The sequence below is a fragment of the Talpa occidentalis genome, unplaced genomic scaffold (genome assembly GCF_014898055.3).
Source record: "Talpa occidentalis isolate TD23 unplaced genomic scaffold, MPIMG_talOcc4v2.1 talOcc4.9, whole genome shotgun sequence".
Taxonomy (NCBI): domain Eukaryota; kingdom Metazoa; phylum Chordata; class Mammalia; order Eulipotyphla; family Talpidae; genus Talpa; species Talpa occidentalis.
In genome coordinates, this window is record NW_023605305.1 from 16019470 (window position 1) to 16036873 (window position 17404).

Here is a 17404-nt window from a genome sequence, read left to right on the forward strand (position 1 = left end):
AGGAAATAGAGGCTCTCACAGCAAAGTAGTTTAAGATCCTAACTAAAAAGGAGAAGAGCCAGGATTTTAAATCCAAGTGATCATCCGTTACACTGCTCTGTTACACCAGTTTAAAAAGAAAAATAGGGCCTCCCCTGGTGGCGCAGCAGTTGAGTGCTGGGCTGTGAAGCTGCCCACAGCCTCTGCAGCACTGGTTCCATCCCTGGCCGCCGGCGAGGGTCCCACATGGCGTGACAGACCTCTCTTGTCGCGCCCGCTGCTCCCCTCAGCAGTGTATTTCGTCGGTCTGCCTGTTCTGTTCCCCGCTCTGGCTCTGGTGAATTCTCTCACCCTCCCGTGCTTCTGACTATACCCAGTGCTTGTATAAATAAATAAATAAATCTTTAAAAAAAAAAAAAAAGAAAAAGAAAAATAACATTTTCACAGGTCACTGCAATAATAGAACTATTTTATTAAACATGAATGTACTTACTTTGTACAAAACACAATAACATTTCTTCTCTTCTACTCCCAAGTCCACTGCTCTAGGACCTCATCTTTATAAAAAACAAGTCCAGGCAGCAGTTCTGACAAAACGAAGGAAAGTGCAATTCTGAAAGCAACACCATATAACCAAAGTGGGGAACAAAAACTGGCAGAAGTTAGTAGATTCTTGGTTAGCGCTCTGCTAACAGACCCATCACCTTCTGCAGTCCTGCTCATTGTCTCTCAAGCACTTCAGTCATAGAGAACCCCTTCTGGTATTTCAGTAATACGAACTCACTCTCGTAGCACCTCCCTTTCAACTCCACCTATCCTGATGTTGTAACTAGTTTCTAACTTAGGAAGTTCGACCCTGGTTTACATCTCTTGGAGCTTCAAAAAACTTAAGCAGTGAGTTAAGACAACAGATTGTGAAAACAGGTCCAGTTGGAAAATATCTCAGGGGCCCAATAAGATCCAGTTATTCTGCATCTGTGGATTTAAAATGATCATCATCCACAGTGGAATAGATGTGGCCCTCGTTGCTTAGAAAATCCACAGCTTGCCTAGAAAGAAAAAAGGCACATTTTATAACCAAGAAGAACAGAAGAACAGACACTGCCTTTGGATACCATTAAATATGTACACTTCACTCAGCCCCTCATTGTCTCAGAATTCATACCATTTTGGTCAAAAAGGATCATGGAGGGGGAAATGCCAGCAGAATCACAAAACTGAGGTACTCCAGAGAAACAATGACTGGGCTGCCTAGCACCCCTCTCCAAACTGTGTAAAAGCAACAGTGCCTCACCCTAAGTACCAGTCTAAACAAATCAAAACAGGGATCTAAAGCTACAGTTCCGTGTGTACATAAAAGCTCCTATAAACAGCTCTTTTTGTAAGTCCTCTCTTCCCCCCCCCAACTGACCCAGCAGCTCCCCCTCTAGGAAGTGGACTTGCAGGAAATAAAGAAAAGAGCTCTTCAATATGGTTTGGCACCTTCAAACCCCTCTCAAGACTGTCAGGGTCAGTGTCAGCAACAGTTAATGACAGTCATTCTGTGCCTCATCATAACCACAGTGACAGAGAGAGAAATTGTTATCCTAGTTTTATATAAGAAATGGAATTAGACACAAGCATTTCTTTTCTAGTTAGAAAAAAGTCTAATGCCATCAGATCTAGAATGCCTGATAGGACATACCTCCCCAGCGGGAGCAGTACCACAGATGGGCCCGGCCAACTGAGCACCAGGAGCAAAGGACCTTGCTCCTTCAGAATAAATTCTGGCAAGAGGCACCAGGTCAGTTTTTATGCAAAATTATTTTCCCTGTACATCATAGGCCTTAGCGTATGTTGAATAAACAAACAAATGAGGTTTGTGACAGGGAGGACCACCTTTGTCATTCTTTTTCTTTTCCTACTACTAACAACTCCCCTCCTGGGATGGGAGACAGTTTGGTTTTGTTTTTTAAAACTCATTTCTCATTACTAGGAAACCCTGGTGAGGTGAAAGGGGTACAAACACTTACTTGATTGAGATGGTAGTCATATGGTGGAGTTGACTCTTGAGCTCCTCAAAGTTCAATCCTTCAGGTCTTGGACAAGCCTTGATCAAATCCAGTACCTAAAGAGTCCAATCAGAAAGATTTTAGCAACTACTCTGAATCTGCTCCTCCATATAAATATGAATCCCTTTATAACAAAGAAATGAGTCAGGTACTTCACATTAGAATCATTAAGGAAGTTATAAAATTTAGGATTGTCTGTGTTTTGCATTCCTGGAGCCACTCAGGTGTTTACCTGGTTTTGGGCCACAGTGAGGCCATTTGCTGGCGTGAAGTTATTAAAGTTTCCTGCTCCAGTCATTCCTGGATCTGGTCTGCATGCTGGGGGCTGAATTAAATTCACAACATTAGAAAATTCACCAAACACAGTCCTACTTATCAGCTTAAGAAAACTTAAACAGAGTTTCCCCCAAAACAAGTATCTATATGGGGAGACCAAATAATCTAAAGAGTATTTCAAACTGATAGCAAATTAATTTTGAGGTCATTCTATTCACTCTTCTTCCTCACAGTTTATATTTTTGATGTCATTTTTTTCAACTCCTTTTTTCATGTTTCCCTTAACTGATTATTATAGTTTTCATTGCTATTGCTCCTTTTATCTTTTATTTTTAAATTTTTAAAAAAGATTTCTTTATTTATGCATACAAGAGCTGGGGTACAGGCCAGAGATGCGGGGGGTGAGAGGATTCAACAGAGATAGAGCAGGGAACAGAACAGGCAGACTGACTGAAATACACTGCTGAGGGGAGCAGTGGGTGAGACAGGAGAGGTCTGCTGCGCCATTTGGGTTTCTCCCTGGCCAGCCGGGAATCAAACTCGTGCTGCAGAGGCTGCGGTTTGCTTAACCCCTTGCACCACTAGGGAGGCCCTCCTTTTGTCTTCTGAGTGTTTCAGAGGAAGGACAAGTAATCCTCTGAAGCACATACTATCAGAGAGAGAAAAGGGTACCTGCTGGATCCTTCTTTTCTTTGTGATGTAAGGAACGAGAGGATAACTTGGGCTGAGAAGAAAATTACCTGGAAATTGGCTACAGTGATATCCCTGGTGATCAATCACTCAAGCATTGAGTGTCAATTAGGCATGAAGTGATACAAGGAGGGTGAACAACAAAGGGCACAGAGGAGGACTACTGGTGCATTGTTGGTGCCTGTGGTGTGTAACATACACCTGCAAAGGTGGGAGCCTCTATTTCTGAGTCATACAGTATTGCAAACCAGTTACCTTAACAAAATAAAATTTTTTTTTTTAAAGATTTATTTTATTTATTTATTATACAAGCACTGGTTACAGTCAGAAGCACAGTGAGAGAATTCACCAGAGCCAGAGCAGGGAGCAGAACAGGCAGAAGGACCAAAGCACACTGCTGAGGGGAGCAGCGGGCGGCAGGAGAGGTCTGCGGGCCATGTGGGACCCTCCTCCAGTGGTCAGGGAGCAGCCGGGGATCGAACCGGCGCTGCAGAGGCCACGGGCAGCTTCGCAACCCAGCGCTCAACCGCTGCGCCACTGGGGAGGCCCTAAAAAAATTTTTTTAAGGAGTGTTCCAATCACCTCTTTTCTTCCTTTTCACCACCAATTAAAAAAAAAAAATAGTTGACCACAATCATGGTTTTCATTCTCCCAATACACCTCTGAAACTGTTGTCAACAAAGTCACTAATGACTTTTAAATATACCCAAGTCTCTTTCAGTTCTCATAACACCTGGCCTCTCAGAAGCAGACACCACTGACCACACCCCTTTCAAAATACACTCCTCTCCTAGGCTTCATGATACCATATTCTTCTGGTTCTGCAGTTACTTCTCAAACTATACCTTTGTACTATCCTTATCAATAGCTTCTTCTGTCTCCCAAGGGCTGACAGTCCCCCCAGATCTCATCTGGAACCTCCTCTTAGGCCACAAATCCTTGTTCACAGACAACTTCCACAGAGACAGGCTCACACACTTTATGGTAAAATTATTTACTTTTCTCCCTAAACCTGCTTTCTGCGATAATTCCTCAATTAATAAACCCAAACTCAGGTCTCCCCTGGTGGCGCAGACGGTTGAGCGCCACGCTGTGAAGCTGTCCACAGCCTCTGCAGCACTGGTTTGATCCTGGTCAGTCGGCGAGGGTCCCACATGGCGCTGCAGACCTCTCCTGTCATGCCCACTGCTCCCCTCAGCAGTGTATTTCATCAGTCTGCCTGTTCTGTTCCCTGCTCTGTCTCTGGTAAATCCTCTCACCCTCCTGTGCATCTGGCCTGTACCCCGGTTCTTGCATAAATAAATAAATAAATAAATAAATCTTTAAAAAAAAAAAAAAAAAAAAAACCAACTCAATCCTGCACACATTAGTTGTCTGAGTCTCCATTCCTTCACCTTCCAAATCTGCCCCCACAGCCCAGTAATATAACCTTCAGTGCAACTCAAGTTCATCTGCATGTCTCTGGTGAATCCTCTCACCCCCCGTACCTCTCCTGTATCCCAGTTCTTATATGCATAACTAAATAAATCTTTAAAAAAATATATAACTACCCATGACAGATACAGGGGCACTGTACCTGTCAGGAGTTTCATTCATTCCTCAAACATTTGTTAAATACCCAATACTATGAGGTGATGAAAAACAAAAATCTAGGCCCCCCTGGTGGCACAAGGGATTAAGTCTCAGCACTAGCAGGCTATCACCAGCCACTGCAGCATGAGTTTGATATCCAGCCAGGGAGCTGACCCACATGGCACAGCAGACCTGTCCTGTCTCGCCCGCTGCTCCCCTCAGCAGTGTATTTCAGTCAATCCAGCTGTTCTGCTCCCAACTCTGTCTCTGGTGAATCCTCTCATCCTCCCCAACTCCCTCTGGCCTGCACCCCAGCTCTTGCATGAATAAAGAAACCTTTAGAAAAAAAAAGAGAGAAATCAATCATCATTCCTTGTTTTGAAGCTAGAAACTTTCACATTGCTTGCTGGTAAAACAGAAATCTTACATTTTATGATCTGTTAACACTGAACTTAATGCTATTTTTTACCCAAACACCTTTGCTGAAAAAGCCTCATGTCCTGTTTCAGGTGCCCTTGCCTCGTGGTTTTAAAGACATCACTCCCTCTAGGGGTCAGGTTGGGGAACCCTTCTTTGTGGTTCCATGACACAAGCACTTGCCACTTATCAAGGCTTTCACTGCTTAAGTGAGCTGAACCTTCAAAGCTTAAAGCAAACTCTTTGAGGGTGAGGACTACTTTATTTACTGCTCAATATAATTGTCTATATACCTAGTTTTCACTCCCCAACTACCATTAAAGCCATTCTGTTTTTATCATATATTTGATACATACATACACAAGTTATAAAATACAGTAATGAAATAAATATCCTACACTTTCTATTCAACCCCATTCTCTAACTCACTTTTCCCCTACCCTCTCCTGAAGCCTTTCTTTTGAAGACCCATGTTTTCAAGTGTGATAGCAGAACATTGTCATCTTACTTGGTTTCCATGCAGCACTCCGTAATTTCCACTCGACCTTCTTAAAATACTCTTTCCAAAACATTCTGCAGAATCGTATTTCCTAGTTAGGAAAACTGGTGATTTTTTTACTTTCACTGGTCTTGTTCTGCTCCAGACTTCCAAAGGTTAGCATGTTCCAGAGCTCTCACTCCTAGTGTCTCATCTCATCCGAGGTGATGTGTGACACATCACCTACATGACAATGGCTCCCACAGCTCTATCTCTAGCCCTGACCTCTCTTAAGCCCCAATCTTATATATTCAATTACCCATTTTATTCTCCACTTAGAGCTCTAGCTGGCATCTCACCCTGGGTAAAGGGCCAAAATAGGAGTCTCAATTTTATCCTCCAAACTTGCCAGCTTCATCAAGTCACCCCTGCCCCAATCCTAGGGGCTATTTTTGGACCTTCCCCTTTTTTGGTGTTTTCTATCTAACCCACCAAAGTCCTGTTGCTGCTACCTTCAAAATTTATCAGAATCCAACCACTTTCTATTATAGCTGCTGTTACCATTCTTCTGAATTCTGTCTGCTGCTATTCTTGGTGTCTCATAGTCTATTCTCCGTAGAGCAGCCAAGTGAGCTTTTAAAAAGATTAATCAAACCACATCACTCCCTAGTCAAAAGCTTCTGAATGTTTAGTATCAACTGAAAGAGAGCAGTCCTTACTATGGCCTCCAAAGCCCTACAAGATCTGGGTTCTACCTCTGCCTATATCCCTTACTATTTTACCTGTCACTGGTTTCCCTTACAGACACTCTGGCCTTCTTGTTGGTCTCAGACATAGCCAGTTCATTCCAGCCTCCTAACAGTTTTTATTCCCTCTGATTGGAATGTTCTTTTCTAAAATTTTACCACTCTTACTCCTTCCTTATTCTCTTCTACTCTATTTCAGAGCACCTATAACTACCCAAAATTACATTATTTGTCTTTTTGTGTACTGCCTATTTCTCTCAAGAATCCAAGTATGAGAGTAAACACTTTATCCATCTGTTCACTGCTGTATTATAAGGGCCTAGAATAATTTTTGGTACATACTAGGCTCAACATTTTTCAAATGAAAGAATTTATTTCTGCATCCCTAGTGGTTAACAAAGTGCTTAGTACAGAACAGGATGCAATAGCATCCTTACTGCTTATTTGTTCTCAAGAGTCTCCTTCTGTAACCTCCTTCTGTAACCAATCCTCCAACTTGCCACGAGAATCATTACAGGACATTCTAATATTAGAATCAACAAATCCTTTGTGTGATTCTAGATGAGTTTGTCAAATTGAATTCATACCACAGAAAATAATGTTGAGAAATTTTAGAGACAAAATAATAGTGTATAGCTTCCTAATTAGTCAATAGATTGGAAGGGAAGCAGCAAAATGCTGTCCTCCTTAGGGGTTTTCTCTGCATACACGCTGGCAATCTGGGAGCTAAAGGTTCAGGCTACAGTTATGGTGCTACACTTGAGGATTGTTTTAGGCCTTACCCTTCAACCCAATGGCATCAAAGAAACTCATCATTCGGAGGGCAACATGAGTGCTTCATATGGATGAAAACAATACAGTGAAGTTCATGTAGGAAGTGTTTTGAAAAGTGAGTAAACTCTTTCTTCTGGTTCAACCTCCAAAATGTTGAGGAAATCCGAGCCAGAGCACAGAAACTATCTATATCCTCCCATGGAAGGGAAAAAACCCACCTGGGTGTTAGCTTTGTTCAGCATCATGTGTGCATTGACTACTTCCAGCATATGTGTGGTGAACTCATTCATATCCTCCAGGGGCATAACCTTAAAGGCTATCAGGGTTTTTTTGTTCTATTAAAACAAAGAGAAAAATGTGAATAACAGATGAACACATTTCAGGGCAAAATACTACAGCTCTTTTCTTGGTTATAATATTTTTGTTAATATGGGAATAATGTGTTTTACAGCAGATCCTCAATTAAAAGAGGTCTTACAACACTGATGAGAAAAAAACAAATCACTCCAGGTGAGGGTCACTGTGTGGCGTTTATACCCTCTCCTCATATCTTATGTGCGTTCTCTCAGCTAATTCGGTTTCCTCCCATAGTCCAAAGGTGTATACATTAGGTTAACTGGCACAACTAACTGTCCCAGGTGGAGTGAGTGTGGTTGTGTGTGAGTGGGCCCTGCAATGCAGAGGTATTCTGTCCAGGGTTGTACCTGAGCTACCAAGACAGACTCTGCCCATCCATAGCCTGAAATGGAATAAGCAGATTGGAAAATGAATGAATAAAAAATGATTACTTAATATTAGAGTCATTTGGGGTTTTTAGAAGTTTGGTGACACTATTGTGACCAGAAATGTTAGCGGAAATTAACTTTTTTCTATCAGTCTACAGCAAAATTGGTTTCACTGTGCATAGTTTTGCTTAAAGTCCCAGTATCTAAAAAATTATCTGATAGTGTAATTGTTATTACATTGTAATTAAGTGAGGAATTACTGAATGCTAAATTCAGGCATGAATTAAAAACAATCTCATGTGAAAGTATTTAAACTGTCTTTTTTTTTTACTTTACCTGAAAAGGTGTCAGATGGCCAGCCACTTTCACATACGTTTCTGGAGGAACCACAGTGTTTTCATCACTGGGATCCTAGTAGATAAAATACAAATATATCACTAAGGTTTTAGTAATGTTCATAAAAATCTCTTTAACATTTCTAAATCATATTCAGAAAGAGAAAGTTACAAATTAAGACAAAGTATCCTTAATATAACAAGTTTCCCCTTTTAGAATCTGCTTTTCTGAAAAACCAAGGTTAAGATTAAAAATTTCTTTGGGACCTCCCTGGTGGCACAAAGGGTTAAGTCTCAGCACTAGCAAGCTATTGCCAGCCACTGCAACATGAGTTTGATTCCCAGCTGGGGAGCTAACCCACATGGCACAGTAGACCTCTCCTGTCTTACCCACTGTTCCCCTAGTGCTAGCATTTTGAAATTGCTTGTTTGTTTATTATAAACAATGTTATCATCAACATTCTTACAACTGCATCCCTGTACATATCTTTAAGTATTTCCCTAATGTAAATCTCTAGCAGTGGGGTGCTAGGTTTTAACGATGGGTAATTGTGGTCATCTACTGATTTTTGAAAATGGTTATACAAATTTATACTGATACCATTAGGGTAGATGGTATCCACTTCCTTAAATAAACAATGACAAAACATTCAACAGATCAAGCACCCGGTAGTGGCACTGTACTAGCTGCTGCTTTCACCAGAAGTGGACATTGTCATTCTTTTTTTTTTTTTTTTTTAAGATTTGTTTGTTTATTTATTTATACAAGCACTGGGTACAGTCAGAAGCGCAGGAGAGTGAGAGAATTCACCAGAGTCAGAGCGGGGAGCAGAGCAGGCAGAAGGAACGAAGTACACGGCTGAGGGGAGCAGCGGGCGACAAGAGAGGTCTGTGCACCATGCGGGACCCTCCTCCGGTGGTCAGGGAGCATCCAGGGATCGAACCAGCACAGTAGAGGCTGCGGGCAGCTTTGCAACCCAGCGCTCAACAGCTGCGCCACCAGGGAGGCCTGACATTGTCATTCTTTTTTCACTTTGCCAATTTAGTAAGTTAAAAGAAGATAAAGTGGCTTGTTATTTTTGTTGCAACTTGTTTTTCATCTATTATAAATTTTTTTTTTAATAGAGGCATATTTTATTTATTTGTTTGTTTGTTTTGTTTATACATGCACTGGGTACAGTCAGAAGTGCGGGAGGGTGAGAGAATTCACCAGAGCCAGAGCAGGGAGCAGAGCAGGCAGAAGGACCGAAGTACACTGCTGAGGGGAGCAGCGGGCGGCAGGAAAGGTCTGTGCACCATGTGGGACCCTCCTCCGGTGGCCGGGGAACAGCCGGGGATCGAACCGGTGCCGCAGAGGCCACAGGCAGCTTCGCAATCCAGCGCTCAACCACTGCGCCACCGGAGAGGCCCCATCTATTATAAATTAAGCATCTTTGACCATTTTGCTAAACTGAAGTTCTTTTATTATTATTATCTTCTGCTTTGTTAGAGCTTTTATTACTTAAAATTTTTAAATGTGGGGCCTCCCTGGTGGCGCAAGGGGTTAAGACACAACCTATGAAGCTGCTGCAGCCTCTGCAGCATGAGTTCGATTCCCCACCGGCCAGCAAGCAACCCACATGGTGCAACAGACCTCTCCTGACTTGACCACTGCTCCCCTCAGCAGTGTACTTCAGTCGATCTGCCTGTTCTGTTCTCCATTCTGTCTGTGGTGAATCCTCTCACCGCGCCCCCCTACCCTTCTGGCCTGTACCCCAGCTTTGGTATGCATAATAAATCTTTTAAAAAAATTTTTAAATGTGTCATTTTTATAAGAGCGTTTAAAAAGTCAAGACTGAAAAAGTGCAACATGTCCAAAGTCCCAAAGTAACCCCACCCTGATTCAAAAGCCTCAGCTTACTTCCAGGTCAGCCCACTGGCGAACATCCATGGGTGCAGCTGTCATGTCATCTATTTTGTACACAACGCTGCTTGGAGCCTTCTCTGCATGTCTGATTACCCCCACAATAGTGACCTAAATCAGAAGAGGAAAAAAGTTTATTCTCTTGGACCAAAGCAACATTTATGTATATGTAAGTTTTATAAGGGAAGTAAGTTTTAATTCATAGTTACATATTATTTTACACCAGTTATTTTACATACCTGTGAAATCTCAACATTCCCAATCTTGAACACTTCATTAACCATGTTGGCAGAGAGCAACTGAGATATGGTACAGGGTATAATGTGATGGCCTCGGGCTCTCTGGGGAAAAAAAAAAAAAGCAAGCGTAAATTCATAAATAGTAACTACTTCTGTAATAATAATACTGAAAATAAAAAGCAAGCATAAATAGTAACTACCATTCATTTAACACCTGCTATGCGTCCAGCACTCTTCATAAACTAAATATATGGACAAGTACCTAGAATGCTACCTGATTATTTGTAAGCACTCAATAAATATCAGTAATTAGGGCCTCCCCGGTGGCACAGCAGTTGAGCACTGGGTTGCGAAGCTGCCTGCAGCCTCTGCAGAGCCGGTTCAATCCCCGGCCTCGGGTCGAGGGTCCCACATGGCGCGCAGACCTCTCCTGCGGCCCGCTGCTCCCCTCAGCAGTGTACTTCATCAATCTGCCTGTTCTGCTCTCCGCTCTGGCTCTGGTGAATTCTCTCACCCTCCCCGCTTCTGACTGTACCCCAGTGCTTGTATAAATAAATGAATAAATCTTTAAAAAAAAAAATAATAAATATCAGTAATTATGTCAGCTATTCTTCCTCACTTTTTATATCTGCAATAGCTTTTAATAAGGAGGAATCACTATGTTCCCAACTTTATAGTATTTCATATCATAAAGAAGTTATATGCTCTGTCAGTATTTATAGATTTAAGAAGCACTGGGACCCCAGGATTGAGTGCTCACAGTCTACTATATAATTTGTTTTCCCTCATCACTGAGATTTTTACTGTAACTTCAGCATAAGGAAACTAAGGACCAGGGGCTTCTTCCCTGGTGGCACAAGGGGTTAAGATGCAGCACTCGCTCAATCCCCAGCGGGGGAGGTAACCAACATGGTGCAGCAGACCTCACCTGTCTCACCCGCTGCTCCCCTCACCATTGTATTTCAGTCAGTCTGCCTGTTCTGTTCCCCGCTGTCTCTGATGAATCCTCTCACCCCCCATACCTCTGGCCTGTACCCCAGTTCTTATATGTATAAATAAATAAATCTTAAAAAAAAAAAAAGAAAACTAAGAACAAGTTAGTTTGTAAATTCTGTGTTTAGAGGCATGTTTTTTTTTTTTAATTTATTTTATTTATTTGTTTGTTTGTTTATACAAGCACAGGGTACAGTCAGAAGTGCGGGAGGGTGAGAGAATTCACCAGAGCCATAGCGGGGAGCAGAGCAGGAAGAAGGACCGAAGTACACTGCTGAGGGGAGCAGCGGGCGGCAGGAGAGGTCTGCGCGCCATGTGGGACCCTCCTCCGGTGGCCGGGGAGCAGCCGGGGATCAAACCGGCACCGCAGAGGCCATGGGCAGCTTCGCAACCCAGCGCTCAACCGCTGCGCCACCAGGGAGGCCCTGTAAATTCTGTGTTTAAATCTCAGCTCCACTGCTCTGGATACATAAACTCTTCCATAAAATGAGAATATCTACATTTCATGTAAAGGAAACATGTAATGTCTATAAAAATGCTAATATTAATTTTTACCTATAATAGGTATTCAATAAATATTACTCTTTAAGTAAAAAAGTTACATACGGCATTAGTAATACCTTCAAATTCATTTCAAATAACAGATATTTCTTGCTTTTTTAATAAGCAGCTATTAGATGCCAGGAACCAATCACAAGGAATTCCTGTTCTAAAAATATTCACAAGTATTCCACCATTAAGTCTTACATTTGAAGAAAATTATTTTATTTTTATTATTTTTTAAAAATTTATTTATTTATTTATATAAGAACCGGGGTACAGGCCAGATGCGCGAGAGGGTGAGAGGATTCACCAGAGGCACAGAGGGGAACAGAACAGGCAGACTGAAGAAATACACTGCTGAGGGGAGCAGCAGGCGAGACAGGAGAGGTCGGCCACACTATATAGGACTCTTGCCGGCCGGCTGGGATGGAACCAGTGCTACAGAGGCTGCGGACAGCTTCACAGCGCTATGCTCAACCGCCTGCGCCACCAGGGGAGGCCCAGAAAATTATTTTTTAGATGACTATGAACCACAGGCTGATGATACTGAAAGAAACCACCATTTTCACAGGTAAAACATGTTGAGCATTGCAAATTTCACGTGGTTCAATTAAATATAACAGGTGTATACATGGATTGAAAACTTTTAAATAGGGAGCTGATCTAATTTGCAGTGGACACTAGATTTAAAAACAAAAAGACCTGGGTTTGCATTTCCAGTTTATAACCTATATGGTTGTCTGAGATGAAAATTCTAACAACTTGGGCCTCCCCGGTGGCGCAGCGGTTGAGCGCTGGGTTGTGAAGCTGCCCGCGGCCTCTGCGCCGCCGGTTCAATCCCCGGCTTCTCCCCGGCCACCGGAGGAGGGTCCCACATGGCGTGCAGACCTCTCCTGCCGCCCGCTGCTCCCCTCAGCAGTGTACTTCGGTCCTTCTGCCTGCTCTGCTCCCCGCTCTGGCTCTGGTGAATTCTCTCACCCTCCCGCGCTTCTGACTATACCCAGTGCATGTATAAACAAAACAAACAAACAAACCAGCAAACAAATAAATAAAGCATGCCTCTATTAAAAAAAAAAAAAAAAAGAAAAGAAAATTCTAACAACTTGAATGAAGAAAAATAGTTAAGCTCCAGGGGAAAAGACAAGAACCAACCACCTTTGTGTTCTCTTTCATGGTCTCAAGGAAGACACAGTTAAGAGGAACAGCTTCCCCTCTGGTCTTCCTGGGAAAAAGAAAACCATAAAAGAGAGAAGCAGCTGCTCACCAAATTCTGGGTTTGCTCAGTATAACGTGTGCACTATCTGGTGCCAGCAACTCCCTAGCTATGTAAGCAGGGGTGGGGGTAGGGGGTCCCTTGATATCCCTAAGCCTTTGCTGTATAAGGAGATAAATGATAAATGCTTTCTGGATTATATGAAGTAACTTCTAGGAAAAATATAATGTTCAATTGTATCAAAATTATCAGCAAATTCTTTTCTAAGGACACACACTCCTGAATTAACAGAGAGGTAAAAGTTTATCAACGTGTACACAAAAGAGATACTGAAACTTAACACCAATCTGAATGACAACTAAAGAGAAGCCAGAGCAACCCTGTATTTATTTAATTAATTAATTTATTTTTAAACTTTTTTTTTTTAAGATTTATTTAAACAAACACTGGATACAGTCAGAAGCACGGGAGGGTGAGAGAATTCACCAGAGCCAGAGGGGAGAGCAGAGTAGGCAGACTGACGAAGTACACTGCTGAGGGGAGCAGCGGGCAGCAGGAGAGGTCTGCGCGCCATGTGGGACCCTCGCTGGAGACCGGGCATCCAACCGGTGCTGCAGAGGCTGCGGGCAGCTTTGCAGCCCAGGGCTCAACCGCTGCGCCACCAAGGAGGCCCTGCAACCTTGTATTTAAAGGATGAAATCAACAGCACTTATCAAATGCAACCTCATTTCTGAAAAAATGAGTTAGCAAGCTTTTGGACAGCTTTTTGCAATTGTCCTCTCATACATTTATTTACCAATTCTAAAACCACCTGTGATAAGTTTAGCACTAGTACTAGTTTTCACCTTAATACTAGCACTAGGGCCTCCCCTTGTGGCACAGGTGGTTGAGCGCAGCCGTGAAGCTGTCCGCAGCCTCCGCAGCGCCAGTTCGATCCCCAGCGTCCAGTGAGGGTCCCACATAGCACAGCAGACTTCTGTCGTGCCTGCTCATGCCCTCAGCAGTGTATTTCAGTCTGCCTGCCTGTTCTGTTCCCCGCTCTGCCTCTGGTGAATCCTCTCACCCTCCCGTGCATCTGGCCTGTACCTTGGTTCTTGTATAAATAAATTAAAAAAAAAAAAATACTTAGCACTAGGAAAAAAGGAAGGGCTCCAGGGTTCGTGTTGCTCCACTAAAGTGACACTGCCAGTGAAAAGGTAAAGTGGCCCAGGACACTGCTTTCAGGCTCCAATGCTCAGGTTTTTGTTTTGTTTTTTGAAAAGAGTATCTGGAACCATTTAGTGAAAACTATGCGGGAAGGCACTTCTGGACATAATATCCAGTCTCACAACAACCTGAATTAGTAATCTCATTTAGTAGGTGCAAAACTGACTGAAAAAGTTAAGAAATGTGTCCAAAGATAAGGTAGCATAATGTCAGTACAGGACACAGATCTGTTTTCAAAACCATGCTCTTTTCACGCTAAATCATTTTGAAACATTTAATTTAAAAACCTCAAGTACAAAAAGAATGCAAAATAGGCTTCTGATATAAATTCAGTTTTCCCCCAATATTAGTTCTCTAACTATAATGGTAAATTTCAAAATAAAGCTGAGGGTGAGGTGTGACCCGGTACCCCCAAATGACAATGGCCTAGTAAACCAATGGGGAGTCAACAGAATTTGATTAAAAAGTACAAAAAGTAAAAGCCATGAAACAAACACAAGAACAAAACACAGCCAAAGAAACGATGGGGAGATTTCACTTTCCAAACTCACAAAATTATCAAATGGGTTCCTATGTAACACCCTTCCTTTGCCGCAGAAATTCTCTCCTATGGCTGAGTTACGAGCTTCAGGACAGGACAAAATAAATCGAAAATACCCTTTCAACTTACGGATTTTTTTTCAGCCTGTGAAGGTGTCGGCGATCCGAAGCCCCCAGGGGACTGTGTGTAGCCACCGGCTCCGCCAAAGGAGCTGCCATAGCTGTCATATCCACCTGGCGTTGAACAACAGGATTAATATCCGCGAGGCTTTCCACGCCTCCGACACCTCCCCCGCCCGCTCCCCTCAGACCCACTCCTCGGCCGCTCCGAGCGTCTCCCTCACCTTTCCCGCCAGCTCCCCCGCGGCGCGCCAGGCCCCACCTCGGCTCCCGCCCGCCCCACCGCAGCCTCCCGCCGCCACACGCCTCCCCGACTCCCGGCCTCTTAGTAAGTCCCTCTCGCGACTGTCATTCTCCCCACTCACTGCTATTCCACATCATGGCCACGATTCTCTAGTGAACGAGATCCAGGCTGCCCGGGTCTAGCGAGCTCGCGAAACACCTCAGAACCGTGCTGCGTCCGCAGCGCGGGATCTACTTTTCACTGAGCCGCAAACGAGTTCCCGCAAATGGAGGAGCCAATCAGTGCCCAGAATGCTTCTTGCTTCAACCAATCAAGGCCCGCAAATGCTACGCATTTTCCGGTCGTCTCTGGTGAGGCTCAGGCAAGCACATGCTGAACTCCAATGGGAACTGACGCCTCTGCGGCCATATTTACTAGGGCAAACCACGCTGCGCAGGCGCAAACATTGAATACGAAATTCTGATAGGATGGTGTCTCAAGAAAACCAATCAAAAGGATACTTCCGCATCTTAGCGATTTCCTTCTAGAGGGCACAACAAACGTCACTTCCTTTGTTTGGCGCCCTCTTGTTCCCGCCAAGTTTTCTCCGGTCTGCGCTTTCTTTTAAAGCGCTATCGTAGAATTCCTTCTGTGGTATCTCTGCCCCGCATTGGGGCAGCATTTTCGCACCCGTAGAATTTAGTATTTAGCTTAATAGTATTTGGTGAGCTTGCTTATTCTTTTTCATGGGGAATCAAGTTCTCTTGTAGTAACATCCCCTGATTCTGTTTCTCCCGAGTGAGACTATGAGAAACCTACACTCTTTCTTCGGGATGACCTTTCAAAGAAATCTGAGGCCTGCACCTCCCCGCCCCCACCTGTCCGCACCCCGATTTAATCCAGCTCCTCATCCTCCTTTGCTTTAACTATACTTCCTGTAAAGAGGTTGTATCTGTCCTATTCCTATGAGAGTGAAAAGTCTGCTCCGAGCTCTGACATCTATTTCTTTTTATTTTTTTTTTAAAGATTATTTATGCATACAAGAGCTGGGGTACAGGCCAGAGGTGTGTGTGTGGGGGGGGGGGTTTGAGAGAATTCACCAGAGACAGAGTGGGAAACAGAACAGACTGACTTAAGTACACTGCTGAGGGGAGCAGCCGGTGAGGCAGGAGAGGTCTGCCTCGCCATGTGGGTAGCTCCCTGGCCAGCGGGGATAAAACTCGTGCTTCAGAGGCTGCGGATTGCTTCATAGTGCGGTGCTTAACTCCATGCGCCACAGGGAGCCCATGACATCTATTTCTTTAAAAATATTTACTAGGGGGGCCTCCCTGGTGGCGCAGCGGTTGAGCGCTGGGTTACGAGGCTGACCGCAGCCTCTGCAGCGCTGGTTCCATACCTGGCTGCTCCCCGGCCACCGGAGGAGGGTCCCACATGGCGCGCAGACCTCTCCTGCCGCTGGCTGCTCCCCTTGGCAGTGTACCTCGGTCCTTCTGCCTGCTCTGCTCCCCGCTCTGGCTCTGGTGAATTCTCTCACCCTCCTGCGCTTCTGACTGTACCCAGTGCATGTATGTATAAATAAATAAATCTTTAAAATATATATATTTATTAGGGGCCTTCCTGGTGGCGCAGGAGTTAAAGACAGGGCTATCAAGCTAATGCCATCCACTGCAGCACAAGTTTGATCCCCGATGGCCAGGGAGCTACCCACGTGGCGCATCAGACCTCTCCTGTTTCACCTGCTGCTCCCCTCAGCAGTGTATTTCCTAGATCTGCCTGTTCTGCTCCCCACTCTATCTGGTGAACTCTCTCATCCCCGCCCCCTTCGCCCCAACACCTCTGGCTTACATCCCAGTTTATTTATTTATTCATGCATACAAGAACCGGGGTACAGGCCAGATGCGCGGGAGGGTGAGAGGATTTACCAGAGACAGCCGCTAACAGAACAGGCATACTGACTGAAACACACCACTGAGGGGAGCAGCGGGTGAGACAGGAGAGGTCTGCTGTGCCATGTGGGACTCTCGCCGGCGGGCCAGGATCAAACCTGCACTGCAGAGGCTGCGGACAACTTCACAGCGCTGCGCTCAACTACGTGGGCCACCATGGGAGACCCAGTATAAATAAATCTTAAAAAAAAAAAAAAAGAAGAAGAAGAGGAGTTGAGTCTGTGAAGTGAGCAAAACTTTAGGATGGTTGCCTAATTAGTTCTTGGAACGTCCTGTTCTCCTCATCTTCTATTTGGTCATTGCGTATGAGTAGCCTATGCCATTCGTCCTTATTCTGCCCACGATTGCCATTGTCTAGAACTATTTGACTTTTCACAAGTTGGTGATTTGCTTTCCTTACCCAAGGTAGGAACAAGTACATACATATACTTTATA

General features: G+C 44.0%; 1 protein-coding gene across 1 annotated transcript; it reads right to left on the reverse strand.

Moving 5' to 3' along the window:
- Positions 1 to 401: 401 nt before the first annotated feature.
- On the reverse strand, positions 402 to 15337 carry RPA2 (replication protein A2). The gene is made up of 9 exons (XM_037499888.2): positions 15166 to 15337; positions 14811 to 14914; positions 10186 to 10287; positions 9944 to 10057; positions 8045 to 8119; positions 7202 to 7318; positions 2263 to 2355; positions 1992 to 2086; positions 402 to 1028 (listed from the first exon to the last, which is right to left on the reverse strand). Exons 1-9 carry the CDS (start codon positions 15179 to 15181, stop codon positions 944 to 946), a joined length of 801 nt encoding a protein of 266 aa, XP_037355785.1. The 5' UTR covers positions 15182 to 15337; the 3' UTR covers positions 402 to 943.
- Between the last annotated feature and the right edge of the window lie 2067 nt (positions 15338 to 17404).